Source organism: Rutidosis leptorrhynchoides, chromosome 6 (genome assembly GCF_046630445.1).
Source record: "Rutidosis leptorrhynchoides isolate AG116_Rl617_1_P2 chromosome 6, CSIRO_AGI_Rlap_v1, whole genome shotgun sequence".
Lineage (NCBI taxonomy): Eukaryota > Viridiplantae > Streptophyta > Magnoliopsida > Asterales > Asteraceae > Rutidosis > Rutidosis leptorrhynchoides.
Window position 1 is genome coordinate 340,789,635 of NC_092338.1, and position 27,527 is coordinate 340,817,161.

At 30.3% G+C, this 27,527-nt stretch overlaps 1 protein-coding gene across 1 annotated transcript in view; it reads left to right on the forward strand.

Moving 5' to 3' along the window:
- Positions 1-16,704: 16,704 nt before the first annotated feature.
- LOC139854753 (uncharacterized) overlaps positions 16,705-27,527 on the forward strand; it is a 32,915-nt gene continuing 22,092 nt past the window's right edge. Inside the window, exons 1-6 of the mRNA XM_071844037.1 lie at positions 16,705-16,846; positions 16,945-17,151; positions 17,260-17,328; positions 17,441-17,673; positions 17,756-17,959; positions 18,032-18,127. Of these exons, the coding sequence (XP_071700138.1) occupies positions 16,705-16,846; positions 16,945-17,151; positions 17,260-17,328; positions 17,441-17,673; positions 17,756-17,959; positions 18,032-18,127 (951 nt within the window). The remainder of the gene's footprint in view (positions 16,847-16,944; positions 17,152-17,259; positions 17,329-17,440; positions 17,674-17,755; positions 17,960-18,031; positions 18,128-27,527) is intronic.

Below are 27,527 nucleotides of genomic sequence, written 5' to 3' on the forward strand. Positions count from 1 at the left end.
AACTTTACTCAATATATGGGACGGTTTTAAATTTATTTTCCAGTTTCGAATTCCGGGACGATTTTAGATACAAACCCGATTACCCGACTCATATACACGAAGAAACCCGAATTCATATACCCGCCTTTTGTTAATTAAAATTTCAATAATATAGATATAAATAGGACCAGTTAAACTTTAAGCAAATATATTTTAACAAGAATATGACTAGTAATATGATTCATCTAGCTATTTCATTTCTAAATTCAAAAAACTTCACACTCTAGCGTTAAAAACTAATTAGTAGAAATTCAACTAGCTATTTTACACTATTAACTTATATTATACAATGGACTGATTCATAACAACATATAATATTAGAGGTTGATCATATAAGCATATCAACCATAAATCTAACAATTTACTTTACAATCCAGTAGTAGAACAATAGTAAAAATTGTAAACTAACAATCATGCCATATACAAAAAGATACTAGTTCCTTTCCATAACTTATAATAATAATGCCATGTCATGCAATACATTAAACATAACACTAAACATAGATGTTTTAAGAGAAACTAGTTCCATCCAAAATAAACAAGTTTAATCTACAAAGAAACGATCACAAATCAAACGAAACTAGTAATATCGAAAAATGAACAACGTCATATGCTTGGAATCTGCATATCTATCAAACGGCGAAATTTTCCAAATCCCTGGAACTAAACCAGTCTTCCTTCATCTACAAACACAGTAAGGCATAATTGTAACTCACTTGACTTTATAATGTCAATATGGATATGTGTGAAGTAAAATGGATCAAGGCAACTTACACAATATAGGTATCCATCCAATAGCTTAAACCTTTTAGGAGCATCCTCAAGAAAGAGCTTGATATAGTAAAGAGCAAAATAACCACATGAATCAGCATCAGTTTGTTGTGGAACCTGTCGGTTTATGCATGTTTAAGGGTATAACTAGGCAACCATGAAACAACATACCAAAAATATGTAGGCAACCATGAAACAAGCACACAAAACTGATTAATGCAAATAGCACACAAGGAAAAAATTGTTAGACATGATAAAAACCTTAGGAACCATAAATGGTATTTTGCACGAGTTTTCTGGAGATTCTGTCATCCCTGAAATTTTGTATACGTCAACGACAAATCTGCCATGTGAACAAATGAATGTAGAACAAAATTAAACAGAGTTCTAATTAACAAATTATATAAATACATATTTGTCTAAAATAACATTACTGTTTAATCTTTTTTTGAAGCATTTTAGAGAAGTCGGTTGATGACAATGAATCTAGAAACAAGATGCACCATGAATTGTTCATTCCATCAAAGTTACAGAATATTGTGACCACCCAATGACCCTTGCAAAATAGATATGGATCTGTTTATCACATGCCAACAAAGCTACACATATGTAAGTATACACCCACACACACCCACACACACAATGCTCAAATTGAAAAGACCAAAACACTCAAACATATATACTATACATGTACCTACCTGGTTACAATGGGAAGAACCACATATCTAGTAGAAAATATGTTCCTCTTCTTCACCCAAGCTAGCCCTCTATCATGGCATTTGGAAGTCAAGTACTTCGAAAAGACAAATGATTCAATGTATGAGAATCTAGATTTCTTTTTTTTATAAGCTGCTAAATAAAGTCCTACATATAATTAGCTTCTGTTATTATTGACACAACACAAGAATAAAACACTATAATGGTTGTTACTCAAAGTAAAAGAATAGTTGTAGCTCACTCCAAGTATTCTGAGCATCTATTAGAGATCAACTGCCGTGAGCTTCTCAAATTCCTTCTAGTCTGACGATGTATGTTGTGTGGAAGGTGATCATCTTTTTTATCGGATGCGTGAAAAAAATGACATATGTATCAGAATCCTCGTTATCATCATCCTCAATCTCTGCCTCATCGTCATTCTTTGCTGTCTCATCATCATCGTTGTCTGTCTCACCACCATCATTCTTTGTCTCACCATCATCGTTCTCAGTCTGAACATCCTCGATTTCTGTATCAACATAATCATTTTCTGCATCAGCATCCTTGTTCTCTTTCTCAGCCTCCTCGTTATCTATCTCAGCATCATTGTTCTCTGTCCCCTCATCATCATTCTCTATCTTAGCATCCCCATTCTCGTTTTGTTCTATTATAAACATAAGCACATTTTTAAACATAAGCACAGTTATAGTTGTATAGAAGTAGCAACATCAAAGAAACTAATTATTGGATTAATGACTGTATAAAACGAAAAAAGGAAGGTGAAGCATAAGCATTACTGGAGGGATGACCATCCGGAGGTAGTAAATGTGGTGGAGCTACAAAAGATAAACCTTGATTTTGAATTAAAAAATATATAGTATCATTCATCAAACGCAGCTGCCTTTGAAATTCACTGAATTTGTCAGCAGGTATACTAACGGGAATGTTATTTTTTTCATTAAAACGCAATGGTGGTTCTTTTTCAACTATCTTTAGTTTCTTTGGCTGCGCTTCATCAAAAAAGGTTGTGCTTGCCACCTGTTTAAACTTGTTGAGATCGTCGTGAGTAGCAACCTTTAACCCGAGTGATAGTTCTGTAATGTAGGCGCCACCACAAACTGCACTTTGTTCTACCTTTCCGGTGCTCGTATATAAAAACTTAGCTAATCACTTTGCCAAATTGCACGGTTTATTGTGAACAATAAAGAACATGTATAAGAGTTCGTCTTGTGTAACGTTGTTAGTGCATGCACCCCTTTGGTTTATTGTTTCTGCAATCGCTCGATGAAGTATCTTATATGATGGGTTAGTGATAGTTGTCTCTGAAACGTTCTTTCCGTAACTGCCAGACCCAAAAGTTCGCCAAAATATGAATGGCTTGACGTCACACGGCCAAGTTGTCATCCCTGAGCTAAAAGATGTAGTTTCCACTTCCTCAGGGGTATATAAGTTTATCGCCAAAGCAAATTCAGCAAAAGAAAGTTTATATTTTTTGTTGCATAATGTGAATTCCATTGCTGCTTTGGAAGTCACACTATCAACATACTTGTTGAACCTATATGTACTAAAGAACTCAGAAACAAGTTCTTTGTAAACCGGTCTTTTAATTGCGAAGAATCTCTTCCAGACGGGACTGATCCATGATTCAAATTGAGTACTCACATTAAGTTTGCTGAGGGTATCCCAATGTAACATTCTTGGGCCCAAACACTTCTTCACCCTAAGTGCTTTTAAAGTAGCGACAGGTTTAATATGAGAAGGTATACTTGATGTGTTTATCTTTTTTGGGGTAGTGGTGGGTTTGAGTGATTCTTTTCGTTTTGTACTCATACTCTTATTGTTCCCAACTGGTGCTTTATTATTTTCAGTTTTTTGTTTTTTTCTTGAAGGCTGGTTATTTGGCAATCTGCGTTGTGCCATTCTTTTTACTCTCCATTTATTGTATCAAAAATAATTTTAACAACTTAACAACTTAATCAGCAAGATATAAACAATGTATAAACCTGTTTTCATTTATTATTCAAGTAAAAATCTAAATGTCAAAATTCTCAATTTAACCTTTAAGTGGATCCAAATCAGAGAACTTAGCCCTACTCATTTATATACTCTATCAAAGCATAAATGCATAATCGTACCATAACAAGTGGTTGAATACACATAAACCACAAATGGTAGTTAATAAGGTTCGAAATCAAACATATCAATTTTATAATCTAACACAGCATACATGCATATTAGGCATTATCAATTTACCACTGTCAATGTACCAATTTTCTATTATACTACCCTAATCATCCCAAAATCAGAGGTTTTATAATCACAATTGATAAACGGAAGATAATACATTGTTCGAATGCAAACATACCTGTTGTTAATTATGGATTATTCGGCGAAGATGGTGATCGGAGATGTAAGTCGGTAGTGATAAAGTAGGGTTAAAATTTCGATTATGTGAGATGATCGTCAGACGAGTATATGAGAGAAGTGTTCGGGAATCAGTTTGAACTCCGTATTAAACATTAATTAATAATTAGTAATTACTAAAAATAAATAATAATTCATATGTATATATAAATTATATATATATATATATATATATATATATATATATATATATATATATATATATACATATATAATAATTTACTTATATTAGATATTTATTTTTAATCTAAAAATATATATAAAATTAAATTTATTTTAAATATATATATATATATATATATATATAAAATTATAAGTTACTTATATAAGATATTAATATTTAATATATTTATTTTTTAATTTAAAATTAAATTTAAATTTAAATTTAAATTTATTTTAAATACATACTACTGTAATTACCATGAGATATTTACTGTTCACATCGTTGTTTTATGCTTTTTAGTTCTTATAATAAAGTACGTATGTTATCTCACACGGGTGTTTTGGTCAATTATATAGATATTTTCAACATTGAGTAACATACATTAAAAGCATATCTCAATTCTTAATTTCACCGCAACCAACTTACTGCCACCACCACCAACAACCTCATGGCTCCTGCAAGTGCTACCCTAGACAACCATCACCATTACCATAATTGACCAGCATTACACCGTGGTGAACCAACGTAATCAACCTAGCTAGTGCCACTAACTACCAAAAAATTCAATCTGACGACACCACCATGGTCCTATCATAAACTTCGACCATCATCGTCATCATTTATGCTAAAATAGTAATAGAAACCCAGTATTGTGAAGTGTTCGCGTTTTAGGGATACGTGTCTTTAGCAAATATAGTTAATGACACAATACCATCCTGAATACTTCTTTGTAATCGAATCTCCTACAAGCAATCATTGATGAGCAATCATCCTTTTCATCAACAATTTCATACAAATCGTACATCATTTAGACTAAACAAATATCTTTCTGACCATCCAAATTTGTCTCAACATCTTCGATGTTTGAAATATTTATTCCCGAGGATATAAATAGTCAAATGATGTTTAATTAAGGAATTAATTTATCTTATGAAATCATAAGATCCACCGTGATATTTATCTTATGAATCACAAGAGCCACCATGCTATTTATCAATCTTTCGTATCGAGGTGTGCAATAGATATAAAGAACCGAGAAAATGTATCGAAAAAAGATGGGTTCAAATCTTAGTTGTACCGAACAAATTAATAAATTTGTACAACTTAAAATAATATAAGGCATAGTATTTAATAATTCAATAAAGGTCAAATAACATCCTCCTCCTTTATTCGGCCCAGAACTATAAACGTATGCACATATGATAATCGGGATTTCCATCCACCAGATTATCCTTTGATTTGTCACTGAGAAAACCTAATCGATGTCGCCTCTTTGATTATGTGGAAGACGCACTGTTATTCGATTATCAGAGACGTCTACAAACCCCGAAAGGCGTTTTTTCGTTTGTTCTAAAAAAGGTTGGTTCGATTTACATTAACTATTTTGTTTTCCCTAAAATTACTCACTCTTTGTTCTTATTAATTACTGTTAGGGTTTGGAATGTTCGTTTTTTATGTGGTTAGATCCACCAAAGTCCAACATTAGTGTTGAAGAAAAATGCAAAAGTGAGGAATTGACAATTTTTCTTGAAGAAAAATGCAAAAGTGATCGGTACACACAGATATAGTGGTTAGGTTTTATGGTTTGTACATGTTATTGGTATGATCGATACTGATTACAGGTTTTGAATTTATAAGTAATTAGTATATATACACACAGATATAGCCAACATATTGGTGAACGGTCGTATAACTTAAATGTGACGACCCGAAAATTTCCGACCAAATTTAAACTTAATCTGAATATAATTCCGACTTGATAAGCAATGAATTTTAATAAATCTTGAACCTTTGAAAAGAGTTTTACACAAGCTTTTGGTCGCCCTTTTATTCCGACGATTCACGAACGTCATAATTTGATTTAATTTTTTAATTGTTTAATTATTGTGTATATATATGGATTTATATATATTTAACTTGAAAATATGATAATTAAATATCTCATTAAGTATATTAACAAAGTATTATATATATATTTTCATACTACTAATTTAAAGAGTTTTCAAACAATAAATATATTACTATTTAAACGACGTAATTAACTTATGTTAAAATGTATTTACATATAATGTATTACGAGTGTAAATACATCCTTACAAGTATTTAATACACTTTATAATATACCAATACATATAAAGAATAGCTATACTCGTATTTCTGTTCAATTTCCTCAAAGAATTCTACTCGCATTCATACGGTATTTTTACCCGTATTATACACAGCTTCTAGAAGTATTTACTATTGGTATATACCAATAGAATTCTGCAATTATTTGTGTAATATGTTATCCATGACCTAATCAATTTAATATGTCATGCATGACTTAATACAATTTAACTTATCTTAGATATTTTCACTAAAAGCCAAAATTATAAGCTTATAAATAAAGACCATTTTAACTCATTTTTACTCCACATTTTCTTAAGCTAAAAACACACACTTGAATGCTCTCATATCATACTTTAATCTCAGCAACTTTTCTCTTCATAATCAAGGTAAAATACTTCTCAAAATCCTTGTTCAATTCCTTGTATAGTTGCTATCTTATTATACTTATAAAACTTGTAAAAACTAGAACATGTTTTGGTGAACACCAAGCTTTGTTTGATAAACTAATCTAATCTTTCTTACTTAACTTTAATAACACTTATTTATATGTATTATGATGTTATATTAAGTTAATATAAGAGCTTATAACTTTTACATATGAAGAACACCTTGAAACTTAACATATATCCTTTAATCTCCATTGGGTAAAAAGCGGGCTGTTTTGGGTTGGGAATTAAAAACCTATCTTAGACTTTGCGTTTGATGCTAAGACTTTGAAAATATGTTAATATATATAAATAAGACTTCCAGTATTTTTTTCATGATTTTAGACAAAGTGGAAGTATTTTATCAAAAATCATATATTGGGTGGATGCCGGAATTTTTCCAAATCTGTCCACCGATACAAAAAGATGGTAAAGCTCTAAAAATTACTACTTGGGATGAACTTTTAGAATTGGTTTTGTAAAATTTACTTCTTAATGAATTCATAGCAATTTGATTCACTTTAAACGGAGTTGTAATGAATATTTGGCGAGCAAAACAAAATCTGCTAAAATTAACGTTGTATGGACGAAATTTATATTATAAAAACTATATTAACCATATCCTTGTTAAATTTTCCTATATACTATATATATTTGGACATGTTATCAGTAGTATAACAAAATATTATAATCTTGGTTAATTTTGTGATTGTATATATGTATAATAATATTCTTGGTACGTCCTAACACAATAAGTATACAATACGTTTTGATAAATCCTAAGACAATACGTACACAATACGTCTTAGTTAATTCTAAGACAATACGTATACAATACATCTCTGGGTTGATGCAAAGACAATACGTATACAATACGTCGTGAGGTAATTCTAAGATTATATATATATATATATATATATATATATATATATATATATATATATATATATATATATATATATATATATATATATATATATATATATATATATATATATATATATATATATATATATATATATATATATATATATATATATATATATATACCGATTATTGGACTGTTGGACTTTTCGGACTATTTTGGACTACTAACAAAGGACTACTAATAATGGACTACTAACATAAAATGTTAAAAATTATTATATAAGTATTTTATGAACTTGCTTTATTTTATTCATATGTCGTATTATTATCTGAATCGTTATTATTGTTATAGGTTCGTGAATCCAAGGAAGACGGTCATATTTTTAATAAGTTGAAAACTTATTATTTATATACTTTTACTACTGTGAGTATATAGTCCCATTTTTAAACTCTACAAATATTTTGGGATGAGAATACATGCATTTTATGTTTTACGCCATAGACACAAGTACTTAAAATATATTCTACGTTGAGTTGTACCACTTTGCATATCTTCCCTAATAGCTTGGTAACTAATATTTACATGTTGTAAGAACATGTATAAGCGAATCCTATTGATAGATCTATCGGGTTTGACAACCCCAACCGAGCTAGTCACTCTAGTATCGTAAACGGTTGTATAGTACTTCGTTTTTACTACACTTGGTACAGTGTAGGGCGATTTTATAATAAAGGGAATATGCCATATTAATGGTTAAGTATGGTTACCGAAGCGCTCAACAACTTATAGAATACTTTTATACACTTGCGAGTGTACATATATTTATAACTATGAAATCTTGTGGTCTATATTTATATCGATGATAAACCTATATATCTCACCAACCTTTGTGTTGACTGTTTATGCATGTTTATTCTCAAGTCCTTAAGAAAGTCTTTCGCTGTTGCATTATCTGAGCAAGATGTGCATGGAGTCTCATACTTTTATTTAAATAAAGTGTTGCATTCAATAAAACCTTTGTCATGTATTATATTCGAATGTTACGTCACGTGTGTAGTATTTGAAAACCGATGTATTTTGAGAATTATTTCTTAAATAATCATCCACTTGTTTAAAACATGCATTATGTATAATAATGATGTGCTTTTTATGAAACGAATGCAAAAAATTTTAGAAAACGTATCATATAGAGGTCAAATACCTCGCTATGGGATCAATGAGAACGTACTGCGTTTATAGTAATATGGACGGGTCGTTTCAGTTGGTATCAAAGCGGTGATCTTAGCGAACCATGTCTTGCATTAGTGTGTCTAACGGATAGTTATTAAGATGCATTAGTGAGTCTGGACTTCGACCTTAACTGCATGTCAAAAGTTTTGCTTATCATTTCTAGTCGGAAATCATCTGCTTATCACCCTTAGAAAATTACATGCTTATCATTCTTAGTCTAGACACATCTTACTGCATTGATTGCATAAATAGTGTATAGACAAAGTTCATATTTTAGCGTATACGCTAATTCATATCTTAGCGTATCTGTTACTGTAAACTTTGCCTAACATATTCCGTAAATTCCTCCGTAATCTATGAAATCTTTTGATCTATATATATAGATATTCTATATAATTAGAATACCATCCGATAGCCAGAAATTATTTCATATCGAAAAATCCTTTATTCAATTGTAAGAAATAGAACTCTCCACTAGTTCAAGTCCCTCGAATTCCGATATGGAATTTCACTCGAGCTCCGAAAGCAGTGTGACCGGAATAGATCAACCAATTAGCCATCATCTATTTTGGATGAATTGGGGATGGGTTCGTAGTCTACTTAATCATTGGAGACAAGAAGAAGGTGATCCCTTCCATCCACCACATTGCCCTCTTGGTGAAGAACATGAGGCACTTACCGGCGAACCCGTTCGTAACACCATTTTCTCTCTCCTTTCCAGGATATGCCGCAACGAGTATAATATTACTAATATTATTGAGGCTATCCGACCTTTACTCCATATCTTGCATGGTGAATTATTTAGTAAAAAAAAAAAAAATTACTGTCATGAAAAGCAAAACTTCATTAGCAAGTGCATCCTACATCATTTCATTCTCTTTATAAAGCTCTTGACCTCTCTTTTTATTCAAGAAACTTTAAACATCTTCTTTCACAATACAAAAAAAAACAAATTCTCATCATCTATACTCACATCAAACCACTACCAGCACCAGCAGCAACATTACCAACAACATCACAATCCTCAACATCGCAAGCCGCATTACGAGCATCAACATCATACGCACCGCGGGCACTGAGGGATACCAACAATAATGAGTGATGAAGTATTAATTCATTATTTCATTTACGCTGTAGAAATATTAATCTCTAAAGTTTTAGGGATTATTCATTTCTAGTTCCAACCGTAAACCAAATGAGATTAATATAATATTAACTCATTAAATCCATATTACATCTGAAGAAAATATATATACATATATTTTCATAATGACTGTAATAAAAATTCTTTTGTACAAAATATTACTTGTGAAATTTTATTTTAACGGGTAGGTAATACCCGAGAAATACTTAAGTTCACATTAATATGTTACACTCTACATTTTCAATGATGTTTCGACAATCATTAATTATACTCTCTCCTTTCATACCAATATACATCATTTCACAAAATTCAAGACAACCATTTTTCATACCAATTCAATTACATATTCTGATTTTGACAGATCAAAATCCAAGTCAAGATTTAAGAAGTGCCACCAATCTTAAATTCCTACATCCTTCAAAATCATACTTTAAATTCAAACTATACTAGAACATCACTTTCATTCACAGAACTCATAAAGATATTCGTATCATTCAAGATTCACGACGAATTCATTATACGGATATTGACGATGGCAACCTGCGTCTAAATCCTTCAAAATTCTTGAAAACATCTCAACTAAGGAACAACCAAGAGAATGAACCAATCACACCATACATACGAAGAATATATGCATATAGATATGCATTCGGAGGACACTTGAACCTAAGCAAAGGTTCAACACGTATCCGTGTCAGATCCTTTAGCATTATTATTACCGAAAATAACTTTACAATCCCTTTTCAAAATAGCGAATGTTATCACAGCTCCAAAAAGACAACTTCAACTTTTCATCCGGAGTAGCCTTATTATAACCTTGATATATACGTTGTATTTTCGCCATCGTTACTGGGGAACCTTTTATATTCCACCACATTAGTGGTAAGCTTACCAGCAACTTTATTGCTCTTTGACTTAAATCTCTCTGAAAGATCACTATAAAACCTTGTCATGTACCCATCTACATCTTGTAACAATAATTGTCATACCAAACCCCAGGAAGCATTAATAATTATTCTTGAATCTCACATCATTTCTGCATATACATATAACGTTATTTCCTGGAATTATAATTCTGAAATACGGAATAGCACTTCAGCCTACGAATCAGTACTATGAAGTTTTGAAAAAGCTGAATGAAGCAGCAGAAACAGTAGACAATCGTAACAGTCAAAAGTTGATGATAAAGAATATTGTGTTAGCAAAGCACAGAAAAAGAGAAGGCTTGGAACTGGAAAATGGATTGAGCAAAACCTGAAGGAGGCTGTGGACAAATCACAAGGACGAAATCTACCTTCAAAGAATCCAAATGATTCGGTGTCTGCTAAAATCCTTAGCAAATACCTTGCTCCTTACTCTAAAACCCTTGCGGACAATATTCTTCATCATCCTCTTATCTTAAATATTCAAAGATATCATCGTATCTTCCATTATAAATATCTTTCATATTTCTGAAGATATTTTTATAACCATTCTTATCTGAAATCATTTATTCCTTCGCGTTATCTGTATCACATCATAAAGAAAACTGTTTTAGTTTCTAAATATCTGAAACCTCTGAGTGTAAAGTATGAATGTTTTTGAAGTAATGTTGGGAACTGAAGTATGAGTTAGTATAATATAATGACACTTGATCAACGTGATTATATTACAGTAAGTCATGCTGAGTTTCTAAATGGAACGTAATGATTCACAGACCATAACGTCATCATGTACCATGTTACATGACTCTTACATTCAATCTAATCTCTAAACATATCAAGAACATATTCTATTGATAGTTCTATCTTTTCCTTTGGATTCTGGTAATTTCACAAGTCAAATTGTGCTATTACAATTTCTCTCTTAGAGCATTAGCTATGTTCATTCCGAATTTCATATCTATGAATTCTAGACCATTATTCGCTTGACTTGAAGTCGGGAAAAGAAGACGGAAGCATGAAACTCCAAAATATAAGGAAAAATATAAGCACGAAGACAACGCAGAAATTACAAACCGTGTATATCGATGCGTATAGCAATATAAAGACACGGAAAAACTAAGAACACTATAAACCCAAGAGCATAGTAGAAATTAACGGATTCCTCCGGTGGAAGATGAAAAAGAAGAATGACAAATGTGATAGTCAAGAATATATCAAGAATTAAAACTGGATAGAGCATATTGACAAATGTTTTGGAAGTACGAATAAAGGAAGAAAGTATAAAAGATGGAAGATGTGGAAATAAGGAAACGTAGGAGGTTGATTTATAGTAAAATATCCGACAGAGAAATCGAGACAGATTATTGCATTAAATCGAAGATGATCATAATTTCCTTAATCGCCAAAGAATCAAATCTTATATAGATTACAAAGATTTTCTTTAATCTGGAGATCAACCTTGATGACGTCAAAAGATAAGACGAATCCCTATTTTCTCATTTCACTCTTTTACGATAGCTTCACTCATACATTTCGAGTAATCGGATTATTTTATCCATATTTCTCAATCATAATAAAACTATATGAATCAACTTATATTCGTCATAATAACATTCTTATTGTTAGCCATGACGACCACGATCAAATTTCGGGACGAAATTTCTTTAACGGGTAGGTACTGTGACGACCCAAAAATTTCCGACAAAATTTAAACTTAATCTTTATATAATTCTGACTTGATAAGCAATGAATTCTAATAAATCTTGAACCTCCAAAAAGAGTTTTACACAAGCTTTTGGTCACCCTTTTATTCCGACGATTCACGAACGTCATAACTTAATTTAATTATTTTATTGTTTAATTATTGTGTATTTATATGAATTTATATATATTTAACTTGAAAATATGATAATTAAATATCTCATTAAGTATATTAACAAAGTATTATATATATATATATATATATATATATATTTTCATACTACTAATTTAAAGATTTTTCAAACAATATATATATATTACTATTTAAACGACGTAATTAACTTATGTTAAAATGTATTTACATATAATGTATTACGAGTGTAAATACATCCTTACAAGTATTGAATATACTTTATAATATACCAATACATATAAAGGATAGCTATACTCGTATTTCTGTTCAATTTCCTCAAAGAATTCTACTCGCATTCATACGGTATTTTTACCCGTATTATACACAGCTTCTAGAAGTATTTACTATTGGTATATACCAATAGAATTCTGAAATTATTTGTGTAATATGTCATCCATGACCTAATAAATTTAATATGTCATGCATGACTTAATACAATTTAACTTATCTTAGATATTTTTACTAAAAGCCAAAATTATAAACTTATAAATAAGGACCATTTTAACTCATTTTTACTCCACATTCTTAAACTAAAAACACACACTTGAATGTTCTCATATCATACTTTAATCTCGGCAACTTTCCTCTTCATAATCAAGGTAAAATACTTCTCAAAATCCTTGTTCAATTCCTTGTATAGTTGCTATCTTATTATACTTATAAAACTTGTAAAAATTAGAACTTGTTTTGGTGAACACCAAGCTTGTTTGATAAACTAATCTAATCTTTCTAACTTAACTTTAATAACACTTATTTATATGTATTATGATGTTATATTAAGTTAATATAAGAACTTATAACTTGTACGTATGAAGAACACCTTGAAACTTAACATATATCATTTAAGATTATATATATATATATATATATATATATATATATATATATATATATATATATATATATATATATATATATATATATATATATATACCGATTATTGGACTTTTGGACTTTTCGGACTATTTTGGACTACTAACAATGGACTACTAACATAAAATGTTAAAAATTATTATATAAGTATTCTATGAACTTGCTTTATTTTATTCATAAGTCGTATTATTATCTGAATCGTTATTATTGTTATAAGTTCGTGAATCCAAGAACGACGGTCATATTTTTAATAAGTTGAAAACAATACATTGTGGGGGTAATTCTAAGATTATATATATATATATATATATATATATATATATATATATATATATATATATATATATATATATATATATATATATCGATTATTGGACTTTTGGACTTTTCGGACTATTTTGGACTACTAACAAAGGACTACTAACAATGGACTACTAACATAAAATGTTAAAAATTATTATATAAGTATTCTATGAACTTGCTTTATTTTATTCATAAGTCGTATTATTATCTGAATCGTTATTATTGTTATAAGTTCGTGAATCCAAGAACGACGGTCATATTTTTAATAAGTTGAAAACTTATTATTTATATACTTTTACTACTGTGAGTATATAGTCCCATTTTTAAACTCTACAAATATTTTGGGATGAGAATACCTACATTTTATGTTTTACGCCATATACACAAGTACTTAAAATATATTCTACGTTGAGTTGTACCACTTTGCATATCTTCCCTAATAGCTTGGTAACTAATATTTACATGTTGTAAGAACATGTATACGCAAATCCTATTGATAGATCTATCGGGTTTGACAATCCCAACCGGGCTAGTCGCTCTAGTATCATAAACGGTTGCATAGTACTTCGTTTTTACTACACTTGGTACAGTGTAGGAAGATTTCATAATAAAGGGAATATGCCACATTAATGATTAAGTATAGTTACCGAAGCGCTCAACAACTTATAGAATACTTTTATACACTTGCGAGTGTACATATATTTATAACTATGAAATCTTGTGGTCTATATTTATATCGATGATAAACCTATATATCTCACCAACCTTTGTGTTGACTGTTTACGCATGTTTATTCTCAGGTCCTTAAGAAAGTCTTTCGCTGTTGCATTATCTGAGCAAGATGTGAATGGTGTCTCATACTTTTATTTAAATAAAGTGTTGCATTTAATAAAACCTTTGTCATGTATTATATTCGACTGTTACGTCACTTATATAGTATTTGAAAACCGATGTATTTTGGGAATTATTTCCTAAATAATCGCCCACTTGTTTAAAACATGAATTATGTATAATAATGATGTGCTTTTTATGAAACGAATGCAATATTTTCTAAAACGTATCATATAGAGGTCAAATACCTCGCTATGGGACCAATGAGAACGTACTGCGTTTATAGTAATATGGACGGGTCGTTTCATTAAATTTATCAATTATTTATTACTTAAACTAATGTAAAACATTTCATACACATTACTATTCTCACAGTGTCTAAGTAACTTACTATCATAATTCACGATTCATTATTCAAATTAACTTCTTAATCACTTAAAAATTAAAATTAAATGGCTTGTCAAATATATTTACTAAGTATTTAGATTAGTATGTGTCCATTTCTTATATAAACTTAAAAATATAATATTAATGATATTGTTTACTTATATATATATATATATATATATATATATATATATATATATATATATATATATATATATATATATATATATATATATATATATATATATATATATATATATATATATATATATATATATATAATTAATCACGATTATATTTATACTTTTTATATATTTAACAATTATTGAGATTGAGATATATCTTCCAAAAATAACTGCTCTCCACAATACCAAGTCAATGCCACCAGTTACTCAAATGCAAAATTCATCTAGATCTCTTCAAACCCTAAAGATTATTAAAAAAAAATGGGATTGGCGGTATTATTTTTATTGAGTTACTTCTAAGGCGCCAAACGAAATTAGGATCAATTATAAAGCATATTAACCTCTTTCAATTCATACCGTACTTTACCAAAGATATTATCGGTGAGTTCATTGTCGATTCGTTGTAAAAAAAAGGTATGTGATTACGGATCCTCGATCTAGTTGCTTATTGTAAATCTGTTTTTGTTCGTTTAAACTTAATTATGTTTGATTGTTTATCTATATGTTGCTAATAGTATCATATATATTGATTTCAACCATTTTATTGTTTAAACATTGATCTATTTTGTTTTTATAATCTGTTGATAATAACTCTGTTGGAAATCTATTTTCTCGTTAATATGATTATATGAAACATTATTTCATTAATTTAATCATGTTAAAAGATGACATTTATAACTTTATGTCTTGCAAACAGATTTCTTTTTTTTTTTTTGGTTGAAATTCATATATTATTAAAATTTTGTTCAAAATTTTGCTTATTAGATATATGCAGTATATATTGTATATTTATGTTCATAATATACAGTATATATTGTATATTTATGTTCATAATATACTGCTGTAAATCATACAGAGCTGCTTGTTTTAGAATGTTGTTTACATTGATGTTCCAATCTACTATAATAGTTTTTACATTATATAATTGCTGATTATTGTTCTATACATCGTTCTAGTTTTTTACAATGGAAAAGAATAACAAGCAAAGACAATATGTTACGTCAGTGTCAAGTATGCCGCAGTATGAACAACTCAGACGAAAGTGGATGGCAGAAAACCAAGCAAAACTAACAGCTTTGTCAGCGCTTGCCACTGATCTAGGAAAGAAGTCAGGTAGTGATAAATCAAAAAAAAGGAAACAAAAGCAATTGGATACTACAGGAATTGATGAAGACTATATGCCTGATTCCATATCTGAAGATGATGATAACCAACATAGTGAAGAAACTACTAAAACAGTTAGAGCTTCTAAGAAGGTATTGTTTACAAACTAAGACAATATGTTACATTTTTTAATAATGTTCAATGACATTTATATTGATACAGAAACAACATATAAATCCATTGCACCCACCTACTCAACAAGACAATCAAATCTTTCAAACAAAAGAGTTGTTGGTGATCCTAAAAGCTCCCGTGCATTATCATCTCAATCTGAAATGACAAAGGGACAAACAAATGCTACAATGAGGGCAACAAAGAGTAGCATTGAAGATTTTAAGCCAGGCCTCAAAAAAAATTCTCAACAAGTTGATAAGTTTCCAAAAAAACGGAATACATCTAGTGGAAGAGTCACAAAGGGTGAGTTGATACTTAGATGGTACACACATTTTATATATGATGAACATTGGTTAATATCACAGTTATTGGTGAAACTCATAAATTCTATGTATGTACAGATAAGAATGCAGTACCTGTTTTTGAAAAAAGTGACTATTCAGTGGACACGGGGTTGAGAGATCATGACTATGATGATGATGATGTTACTCTTGAAGATGTTAGAGATGATGAAAATGAACAGAATTACAATGATGGAACTTATAATTATGACGACGACGATGATGAGTTTGTAGTTTATAACTTTCGCAAACCGGAAACAGAAACAGGTTTTGTTGATATACTTTAATGAAGTTTTATTTTATGTCTAGTATCATGTATTTTAATTTTCATTATCACTTTTTACTGTTACACAAATTACTATTATTCCAATACAGAAGTGATTAACAACAATGAGCTTAATGAAGATGAGATAGAAACTGCCGTTCAGAATCTACAAAGAAACAGTGAGTCGGGTAATTTTTTGTTTTGTTTGTTTTATTTAATGGAACGTGTTGGTTATATGGTATATTGATTATCGTATAAACTTATATTAAAAATCATGATCTCTATTTTTAGGTCAGGTGGCAAGAAAGAGGGGACCTACAAGTATGCCCAAAGTTTGGAATCAAAAACCTGGCTGTCGAATTAATATTGAAGTTAATAGCCACGGTCAACCTATCAATGAAAATGATAGTAAACTCACCCATGCCCTGGGAACCATTGCAAGGAGTTGCAAGCATTGTCCAATTTATTTACCATGGACTAAAGTTTCTGCCGAAAATAAGCAAGAGATGCTTCAACATTTAAGGGTATTAAATAATATAAAGTCGTATTCGCATCTTAATGACATAATTTGTTTTAATTATATCAACTGATATATTTTGTATCTAGACAAAGTTTGTTATTCCCGAACATGCTAATACTTGGATGCTCAAATCAATTGGGAGGAAAATGAAAAACTGGAGGGCAAGATTAAAGAAGAAATACTGGTATTCAGAAAAATCATTTAAGAAGCAAGTAAAATCAAGGCCTCCAGAAATGCAGAGAGATCATTGGAAGCTACTTGTAACTTATTGGAATAATGAAAGGGTTAAGGTATGAAAAAAAATTCACAAGCTAATAATATTATTTTCTTACAAAATATGATATTTAAAATTACTATTTCAGGAGCTAAGTTCGAAAAATAAAGCAAATCGGGACAAAAAGAAAATGGTGCAGCTGACCGGTAAAAAGAGTTATCCACGTATACGTGCGGAGATAAAGGTAATTTTGAGGGGCAATCGTTACTATAGTTGATGTTATGCGAGGGGTATATGAAATAGCATTAATTTTTAATATGAAATACGATACAATTTACACAAGTTTTATTTATTTATTTACAGATGGGATATACCTAAACCTTGCTACAACACTATAGGTAGTATACCTAATCGTAGAGTAGTATAGTTTTTAGTAAGTCTGGTTCGTTCCACAAGGAGACGACTTATTTTACACTATATTTTTAAACAATTATATTTGTACAAAATATATATAATTATATATAATAATATATAAAAGGGGGTTTTACCGTTTAATGACCGGTTTGTCGATTTTAAAACTTTAGTCGCAGTTAAAACCTAATGTAAAATATTAAAAATAAATACAACTTAATTTTAAACGTAAAGTAAATAACGATAATGAAATTGCGATAAATAAAAGTACGATAAAATAAAATTGCGATAATTAAAAAGTACGATAATATACGATGATAATAAATAAAAGTGTGATAATTAAAAGTGCAATTAAATATGAAAATAAAGAAATTATGCTTATTTAAACTTCCGTAATCATGATGTTTGACGTGTTGATTTTTAGTTTATTCCCATGGGTTAATTGTTCTTTGTCCTGGATTATTCAATATGTCCGTCTGGTTTTTGTCCATAACAGTCCATCAGTCATAAATATAAAGTGCGAGTGTCCTCGTTAAATTATCCTTATACCCGAAGTCAAATATTCCAACTAATTGGGGACTTAAACTGTAACGAGGTTTTAATACTTTGTTTAATAATTACATCAGGATATCGACTGCGTGTAACCCAATGTTTTAATACTTTGTTAACAATTATGCCAAGTGTCCTTGTACATAATTTCACCCCTGTTTTAATAATTCCATCGACTATTAATCCATTCCCGTGTCCGGTAAAATGAACGATTATTCGTACATATAAATACCCCGCCCATCGTGTCCGATCGAGTGTAAATGGTTATTTATAGGTACGTCCAATTGTAAATCTTTATATTAAAATTAACAAACTATCATTTAGTTAAACAAATATAAAGCCCATTAATAGCCCATAGTCTAATTTCCAAAAGTGTCGTTCTTTTGTCCAAACCCCAATTATGGTACAAAGCTCAATTACCCAATTTTAATATTTTTAGCCCAACATCATGATTACTTCGGCTCAAATAAGCATAATAATAACTTAAGTATGAGACATTAATTTAAAAAGGAGAACATAGCTTACATTGATTATTTATCGCGTAGTGTTACACGGACAGAGCTTCGACTTTAAAACCCGTAAAATAACCTTTGCATAACCTAAACTAACTAATATAAAACTACCCTATACTATATATATATATATATATATATATATATATATATATATATATATATATATATATATATATATATATATTTATTTATTATTTATTACAGAGTATTATTATTATTGTGTAAAAATATCGACAGAATGCTCGAGCTTTTATAGGCCATTTCTGAATTTTGCAGCTCCGCGAGTCGCGGTATTTTAAGCCTTCAAACTCCGCGAGTCGCGGAGTTTGATTTTCCAGCTCACATCATTTTGGATCTTTGCTTGTCGACGTTATTAAATAATAATATAATATATATATAATTTTTAAGAATTATTTATATATTATATTTTATTTATGTGCATAGTTGACTTGTAATTTTCGCTCCGTTGCGTCGCGCGTTGAGAGTTGACTCATGTCCCAGTTTCGAATTTTTGAACACCCTTGCGTACTATTTTATATCTTGTACTTTGCATTTTGTAACTTGTACTCTTGTCATTTTTAGACGTTTCTCATCAATAAATTGAACCTTTTGAATTGTATCTTGTACATTTGAGCTTTTTGGACGTTTGTGTCTTTAAATCTTCGTTTTCACCTTTTGTCTTCGCACTTATTTATTTAAACAATTACAATGAAAATATAATACAATTACATATGAAAACCTATTATTTAGGAGGGATATTGCTATGAAATATATGTTCCTTTTTAGCCTTATCAAATATCCCCACACTTAAACGTTGCTTGTCCTCAAGCAATACATAACTTGAAATAAAATCACACTTCACTCGAATCACTTTTTTATTCTCACACTTTATACATCAGTGATTTTGATACGGCTGTATAAACAATGATAGTGACGATAGAACCATGGTTAAAGGTAGGTGTGTGATAATGATAAAAAGGAACATATATTTCATAGCATTATTCCTCAAGAAAGACAAGCTTTTAGTGGCAATTGTCCTATTTACAAGTGATATTCGTTTAAATAATAAAAAGGTGAAGACAAAAGATAGATTCAACGAATTGAAGACGCAAACGACCAAAAAGCTCAAAAGTACAAAAGACAATCAAAGAGGTTCCAATTATTGATAAGAAACATCTCGAAATTACAAGAGTACAAGATTCAAAACGCAAAGTATAAGATATTAAATTGTACGCAAGGACGTTCGAAAATCCGGGACCGGGACCAGAGTCAACTCTCAACGCTCGACGCAATGGACTAAAAATTACAAGTCAACTATGCACATGAATATAATATAATATATAATTAATTCTTAAAATTAATATATATATTATAATATATTTAAAATCGTCGGCAAACAAAGCGCCAAAGCTGGGTGAGCTGTAAAAACAAACTCCGCGACTCGCGGAGTTTGAAGGCAAAAAAATGCCGCGAGTCGCGGAGCTTCCCTGGACTCAAATCCCTATAAAAGCAAACGCAGTTTGATCATAAAAAATGATCATAAATCAATCTCTCTCTCAATATATACGTAATATATATATATATATATATATATATATATATATATATATATATATATATATATATATATATATATATTATATTTTAATTTTAATTTTAATTTTAATTTCTAATAATAAGGGTATGTTAGCGAATGTTGTAAGGGTGTAAGTCGAAATTCTGTCCGTGTAACGCTACGCTATTTTTAATCATTGTAAGTTATGTTTAACCTTTTTAATTTAATGTCTCGTAGCTAAGTTATTATTATGCTTATTTAAAACAAAGTAATCATGACGTTGGGCTAATTACTAAAATTGGGTAATTGGGCTTTGTACCATAATTGGGGTTTGGACAAAAGAACGACACTTGTGGAAATTAGACTATGGGCTATTAATGGGCTTTATATTTGTTTAACTAAATGATAATTTGTTAATTTTAATATAAAGATTTACAATTGGACGTCCCTATAAATAACCATATACACTCAATCGGACACGATGGGCGGGATATTTATATGTACGAATAATCGTTCATTTAACCGGACACGGGAATGGATTAATAGTCACTAGAATTATTAAAACAGGGGTGAAATTATGTACAAGGACACTTGGCATAATTGTTAACAAAGTATTAAAACCTTGGGTTACACGCAGTCGATAACCTGGTGTAATTATTAAACAAAGTATTAAAATCTTGTTACAGTTTAAGTCCCCAATTAGTTGGAATATTTAACTTCGGGTATAAGGATAATTTGACGAGGACACTCGCACTTTATATTTATGACTGATGGACTGTTATGGACAATAACCAGACGGACATATTAAATAATCCAGGACAAAGGACAACTAACCCATGGGCATAAAACTAAAATCAACACGTCAAACATCATGATTGCGGAAGTTTAAATAAGCATAATTCTTTTATTTCATATTTAATTTCCTTTATTTTATATTTAATTGCACTTCTAATTATCGCACTTTTATTTATTTTTATTGTATTTAATTGCACTTTTAATTATCGTACTTTTTAATTATCGCAATTTTATTTTATCGCACTTTTATTTATCGCAATTTCATTATCGTTATTTACTTTACGCTTTAAATTAAGTCTTGTATTTATTTGGTTTTAACTGCGACTTAAAGTTTTAAAATCGACAAACTGGTCATTAAACGGTAAAAACCCCCCTTTATAATAATAATATTACTTATATATATATTTGTATTTTTATAAAATAAAACTAATATAGCGTTAAGCTTTGATTAAAAGATTCCCTGTGGAACGAACCGGACTTACTAAAAACTACACTACTGTACGATTAGGTACACTGCCTATAATTGTTGTAGCAAGGTTTAAGTATATCCATTCTCTAAATAAATAAATATCTTGTGTAAAATTGTATCGTATTTAATAGTTTTTCCTGTAAAAATATAAGCTATTTTATATACACCTCGCATAACATCAAGTATTTTTGGCGCCGCTGCCGGGGAACCCAATTTCTTGCTTAAAAGCCAGATGCGCAACGCTAAATAAAAAAAAGATTTTTATTTTTAGTTTACTTTTATAAAAATACGCTTTTATAAAAATACATTTTAAATATTCAAAAATATAAAAAGAAAAACAAAAATATAAATATTTTTAAGAGTTTGTTAAATATTTAAGTTTTATAAAGTTTCTTTATTTTTATTTTATAAATAATATAAGTTTTATTTAAATATTTTGTTTTTATTAAAACATAAAATCAAAAACCGAAAAAAAATATATATATATAAATCTATTTTTTAAGATTTTATAAAATTATAAAGTATTTCTATTTTTATTTTAGTTTTTTTTATAAGTTTTTATTATATAAATATTTTTATTAAAACAGAAAATATAAAACAGAAATAAAAAAAAAAGTAAAACGTCGAATTTAATACTGCACCTGATCTGAATTTTCATTCACCGCGACTCGCGGAGATTTTTGCCAGGTGGTACCGCGACTCGCGGAGACACTCTGACACGAGTACACAGAACCCTAATATCGCATTAATTATGGTGTAATTATTATTATTATTATTATTTAATTAAAAACCCTAAATAGGTTTTATTTATTTATTAATTAGTTTAGTTTATTTATTTAATTTGTTTTATTTAGTTTTAATTAGTTTAATTAGTTTATAAAATTAATAGTTTTATAAAATAAATAATATAAAAATAATATTTTTATAAAAATTGTAATTTTTTACAACTATTAGTATATTTTTATATTTTGTCCCTTTTTATTTGTTTTTAGCGTAACTTTTGTATTTTTCGCTCTTAATTAGTTTTAAATATAGTTTTTGCCATAGTTATTTTTATTTCTAGATTGTTAGGCTTTGCCGTAAAATTCCTTAAGTGCTTTTTCTTTAGACTAAGATTAAAGTGCTTTAGAATTTTGCGACGCCTTTTTAAGTTTTAATACCTTTTTAAGATATTGCCATTTGGGATATAGTTTTACTTGTAAGATTTATATTTTTAGACGCAATTTTTAGTTTTTAGTTTTTAGTTCCTTTTTAAGTTTCAACGCGCTAATTTCTTATTTTTATTTTTTGACGCCTTTTACCTATGTATCAATTATCACTCCAATTAGTAATCTCAATTTGCGATTATAATTTTAAGTTAGTGATAGTAATAAGGTTGGGTTAGTCGAGTGTTTTTAAGTTCTATAAGTCATTTTTTTTTATTATTTCTTATTTTTCGACGCCTTTTATTTTTCAACCCTTTTCTTTTTCGACGCGCTCTTTTTCTTTCTTATTTCTCGCTATTCTAGTTTTTAGGACTTAGAATTTTCTCTACTTCTTATCTAAATTTCTTAAAATTAAGAAAATTTATTTTAAGTGGTTAAATTGATAGACATCAAAATTTTCTGGTTCGTAGTAATAGTTGGATTTGTACGTGGACCGGGTTATTGGAGCCAAACAGTCCTCAATTATATTGAGACCAAACGAATCCTGCCCCTCTATTGCATCTTTTGGCTATTCGAAACGTGGGCAAAATCAGAAAAGTCTATTAATTGGATAACTTATATAATTTTTCTTTTCTTTTAAAAACTAATAGGATATTCAGTGAATGCACCGAGCAAGACTTTCACCACCTTTTGTACGTTCACCACCTGTAACTAGATCAAGATATCTAGCAAATATTACCGCCGTTGATTTTTCTTTAGAATCGTCCTCCAGTCGACCAAGTACTCCAGTTCAAATTTCCGATAATCTATTTTTTGAACCCGACCTCACAATTGAGAATCCGGAGAATATTCAGGGACAATTCATAGATCTTGAACCATTAATTTTTCCTCCGGAACCACCAGTCATTCAAACAGAGATTGTTGAGGAACGAACCATTAAATCAGAATCCTCTAGTGATTCCGATTCAACAAATTCAATTATGGAGAATCTGGAACCTTTAAATATGGAAGACCGAATGAGAGCTAAACGCACTGGCCAAGGTCACGCAATTACTCATCCAGACATCAATGCGCTAGATTATGAAATCAAAGGACAAATTCTACACATGGTGACTAATCAATGCCAATTTAGTGGTGCGCTGAAGGAAGATCCAAACGAACATCTTCGTACCTTTAATAGGATCTGCACATTATTTAAAATAAGAGAAGTTGAGGATGAACAGATATATCTCATGTTATTTCCCTGGACTTTAAAGGGCGAAGCCAAAGATTGGTTGGAATCGTTACCTGAAGGGGCGATTGATACATGGGACGTTTTAGTTGAAAATTTTCTTAAACAATTCTTTCCCGCATCTAAAGCCGTAAGACTTCAAGGAGAAATTATTACGTTCACACAGAAACCGAATGAAACTCTATATGAGGCGTGGACTAGATTTGGAAAGTTATTAAGAGGATGTCCACAACATGGTTTAGACACATGTCAAATAGTACAAATATTCTACCAAGGATGCGATATCACTACAAGGAAAGACATCGATATAGCAGCTGGTGGTTCTATTATGAAGAAAACCGAAACTGATGCTTACAAAATTATTGATAACACTGCTTCCCACTCACATGAGTGGCACCAAGAAAAAGATATCGTTAGATCATCTAAAGCAGCTAGAGCCGATTCTAGCCATGACTTAGATTCCATTTCTGCAAAGATAGATGCTGTCGAGAGACGAATGGAAAAGATGACTAAAGATATCCACTCAATACGAATTAGTTGTGAGTAGTGTGGAGGACCACATTTGACAAAAGATTGTCTCAGTATTGAATTAACAATGGAACAAAGAGAGAATATTTCATACATAAACCAAAGGCCTGGAAATAATTATCAGAATAATTATCAACCACCAAGACCAATTTATAATCAAAACCAGAACTATAACCGAAATATTCCATACAACAACTAACAAGGTCCTAGTAATCAACAAGTATCCAATAATACTTACAACCAGCAAAGACCTAATTTTCAAAACAAACCACCACAAACCGATGATAAAAAGCCGAATTTAGAAGATATGATGACGAAGCTAGTTGAAACTCAAACGCAATTTTTCACATCTCAGAAATAAACTAATGAACAAAATGCTCAAGCATTTAGAAATCAACAAGCTTCTATTCAAAATTTGGAACAAGAAGTAAGTAACCTAGCAAGGTTAATAGGTGAAAGAAAACTGGGAAGTTTACCTAGTGATACAAATGCAAACCCCCGGAATGAAACAGCTAAATCCATTACCATAAGAAGTGGTACAACACTTAAACCACCTGAAATACCTGGAACTTCTGATGAAGCTATTCCTACTCCACAAGAACCACAACCTGATCAAGATAAGGAAAAAGAACCGGTAGTTGAAAAGGTTAATGAAGATAACATAGTTAAGGTTAAACCTTATGTTAAACCATACCAACCACCACTTCCTTACCCAAGTAAATTAAAGAAAGAGAGACTTGAAGCCGAGCAATCCAAATTCTTGGATATGTTTAAACAAATAAATGTCAATCTTCCTTTCATTGATGTGATTTCAGGAATGCCTAGATATGCTAAATTTCTGAAAGATCTAATCTCAAATAGAAAGAAAATGGAAGAACTCTCGGCTGTTACTATGAATGCTAATTGTTCAGTAGTGCTGTTGAATAAGATACCAGAAAAACTATCTGATCCAGGAAGTTTCACAATTCCATGTTTTCTGGGTAGTCTTAGTTCAATAGAAGCATTGGCAGACTTAGGTGCTAGTATAAATTTAATGCCGTATTCACTATACGCTAAACTAGACCTTGGAGAATTGAAACCAACCAGAATAAGTATACAACTAGCCGATCGATTAATAAAATATCCTAGAGGGATAATGGAGAACATGCTAGTTAAAGTTGGTACTTTAGTATTTCCAGTAGATTTTGTTGTTCTGGACATGGAAGAAGATTCTCAAGTTCCTCTCATATTAGGAAAACCATTCTTAAACACGGCTAAAGAAATGATAGACGTGTTTGGTAAAAAATTGACCCTAAGTATAGAGGACGAGAGTGTTACCTTTTCAGTTGATAGAGCAATGCAACAAAATTCTGCAGATGATACATGTTATTATATTCAAACTATAGATTCACATGCAGAATTGTTAGAAGAATTTCCAGAATTACAAGGAACGGGAGAATGTTCTTTAGGAGAAGGAACTGAACCAATTGATGAAGCTGAAATGTTAGCTACACTAATGGCTAATGGATATGAACCAACAACAGAAGAAATTCAAATGCTAAAAGAAGAAGACAGATATCGATATAAATCATCGATAGAAGAACCTCTAACATTAGAGTTAAAGCCACTTCCAAACCATTTGGAATACGCTTATTTACATGGTGAATCTGAATTACCTGTAATAATATCGTCTTCTCTTACTGAAAATGAGAAATCACAACTCATTTCTGTGTTGAAAGCTCATAAACCAGCCATTGCATGGAAGATTCATGATATTAAAGGAATAAGTCCTTCGTATTGCACACATAAAATCCTTATGGAAGAAGGTCATAAAACGTATGTGCAACACCAACGAAGACTAAATCCTAATATGCAAGATGTTGTTAAAAAAGAAATTATTAAACTGCTAGATGCAGGTTTAATTTATCCGATCTCTGATAGTCCATGGGTAAGCCCAGTTCAATGCGTGCCTAAGAAGGGTGGCATGACTGTCATCACAAATGAAAAAAATGAGCTTATTCCTACTAGGACTGTAACAGGATGGCGTGTATGTATTGATTATAGAAAATTAAATGACGCCACCAGAAAAGATCACTTTCCCTTACCTTTCATTGATCAAATGTTGGAAAGATTAGCCGGAAATAGTTATTATTGTTTTCTTGATGGATTTTCCGGATATTTTCAAATTCCAATAGCACCCGAAGATCAAGAGAAAACCACATTCACGTGCCCTTATGGTACTTTTGCTTACAAACGCATGCCATTTGGACTTTGCAACGCCCCTGCAACCTTTCAAAGGTGCATGATGGCGATTTTTCACGACATGATAGAAGAATGCATGGAAGTTTTCATGGATGACTTTTCAGTCTTCGGTGATACATTTGAATCATGTCTAGTTAATCTGGAACGAATGCTTATTAGATGCGAACAATCAAATCTAGTACTTAATTGGGAGAAATACCATTTC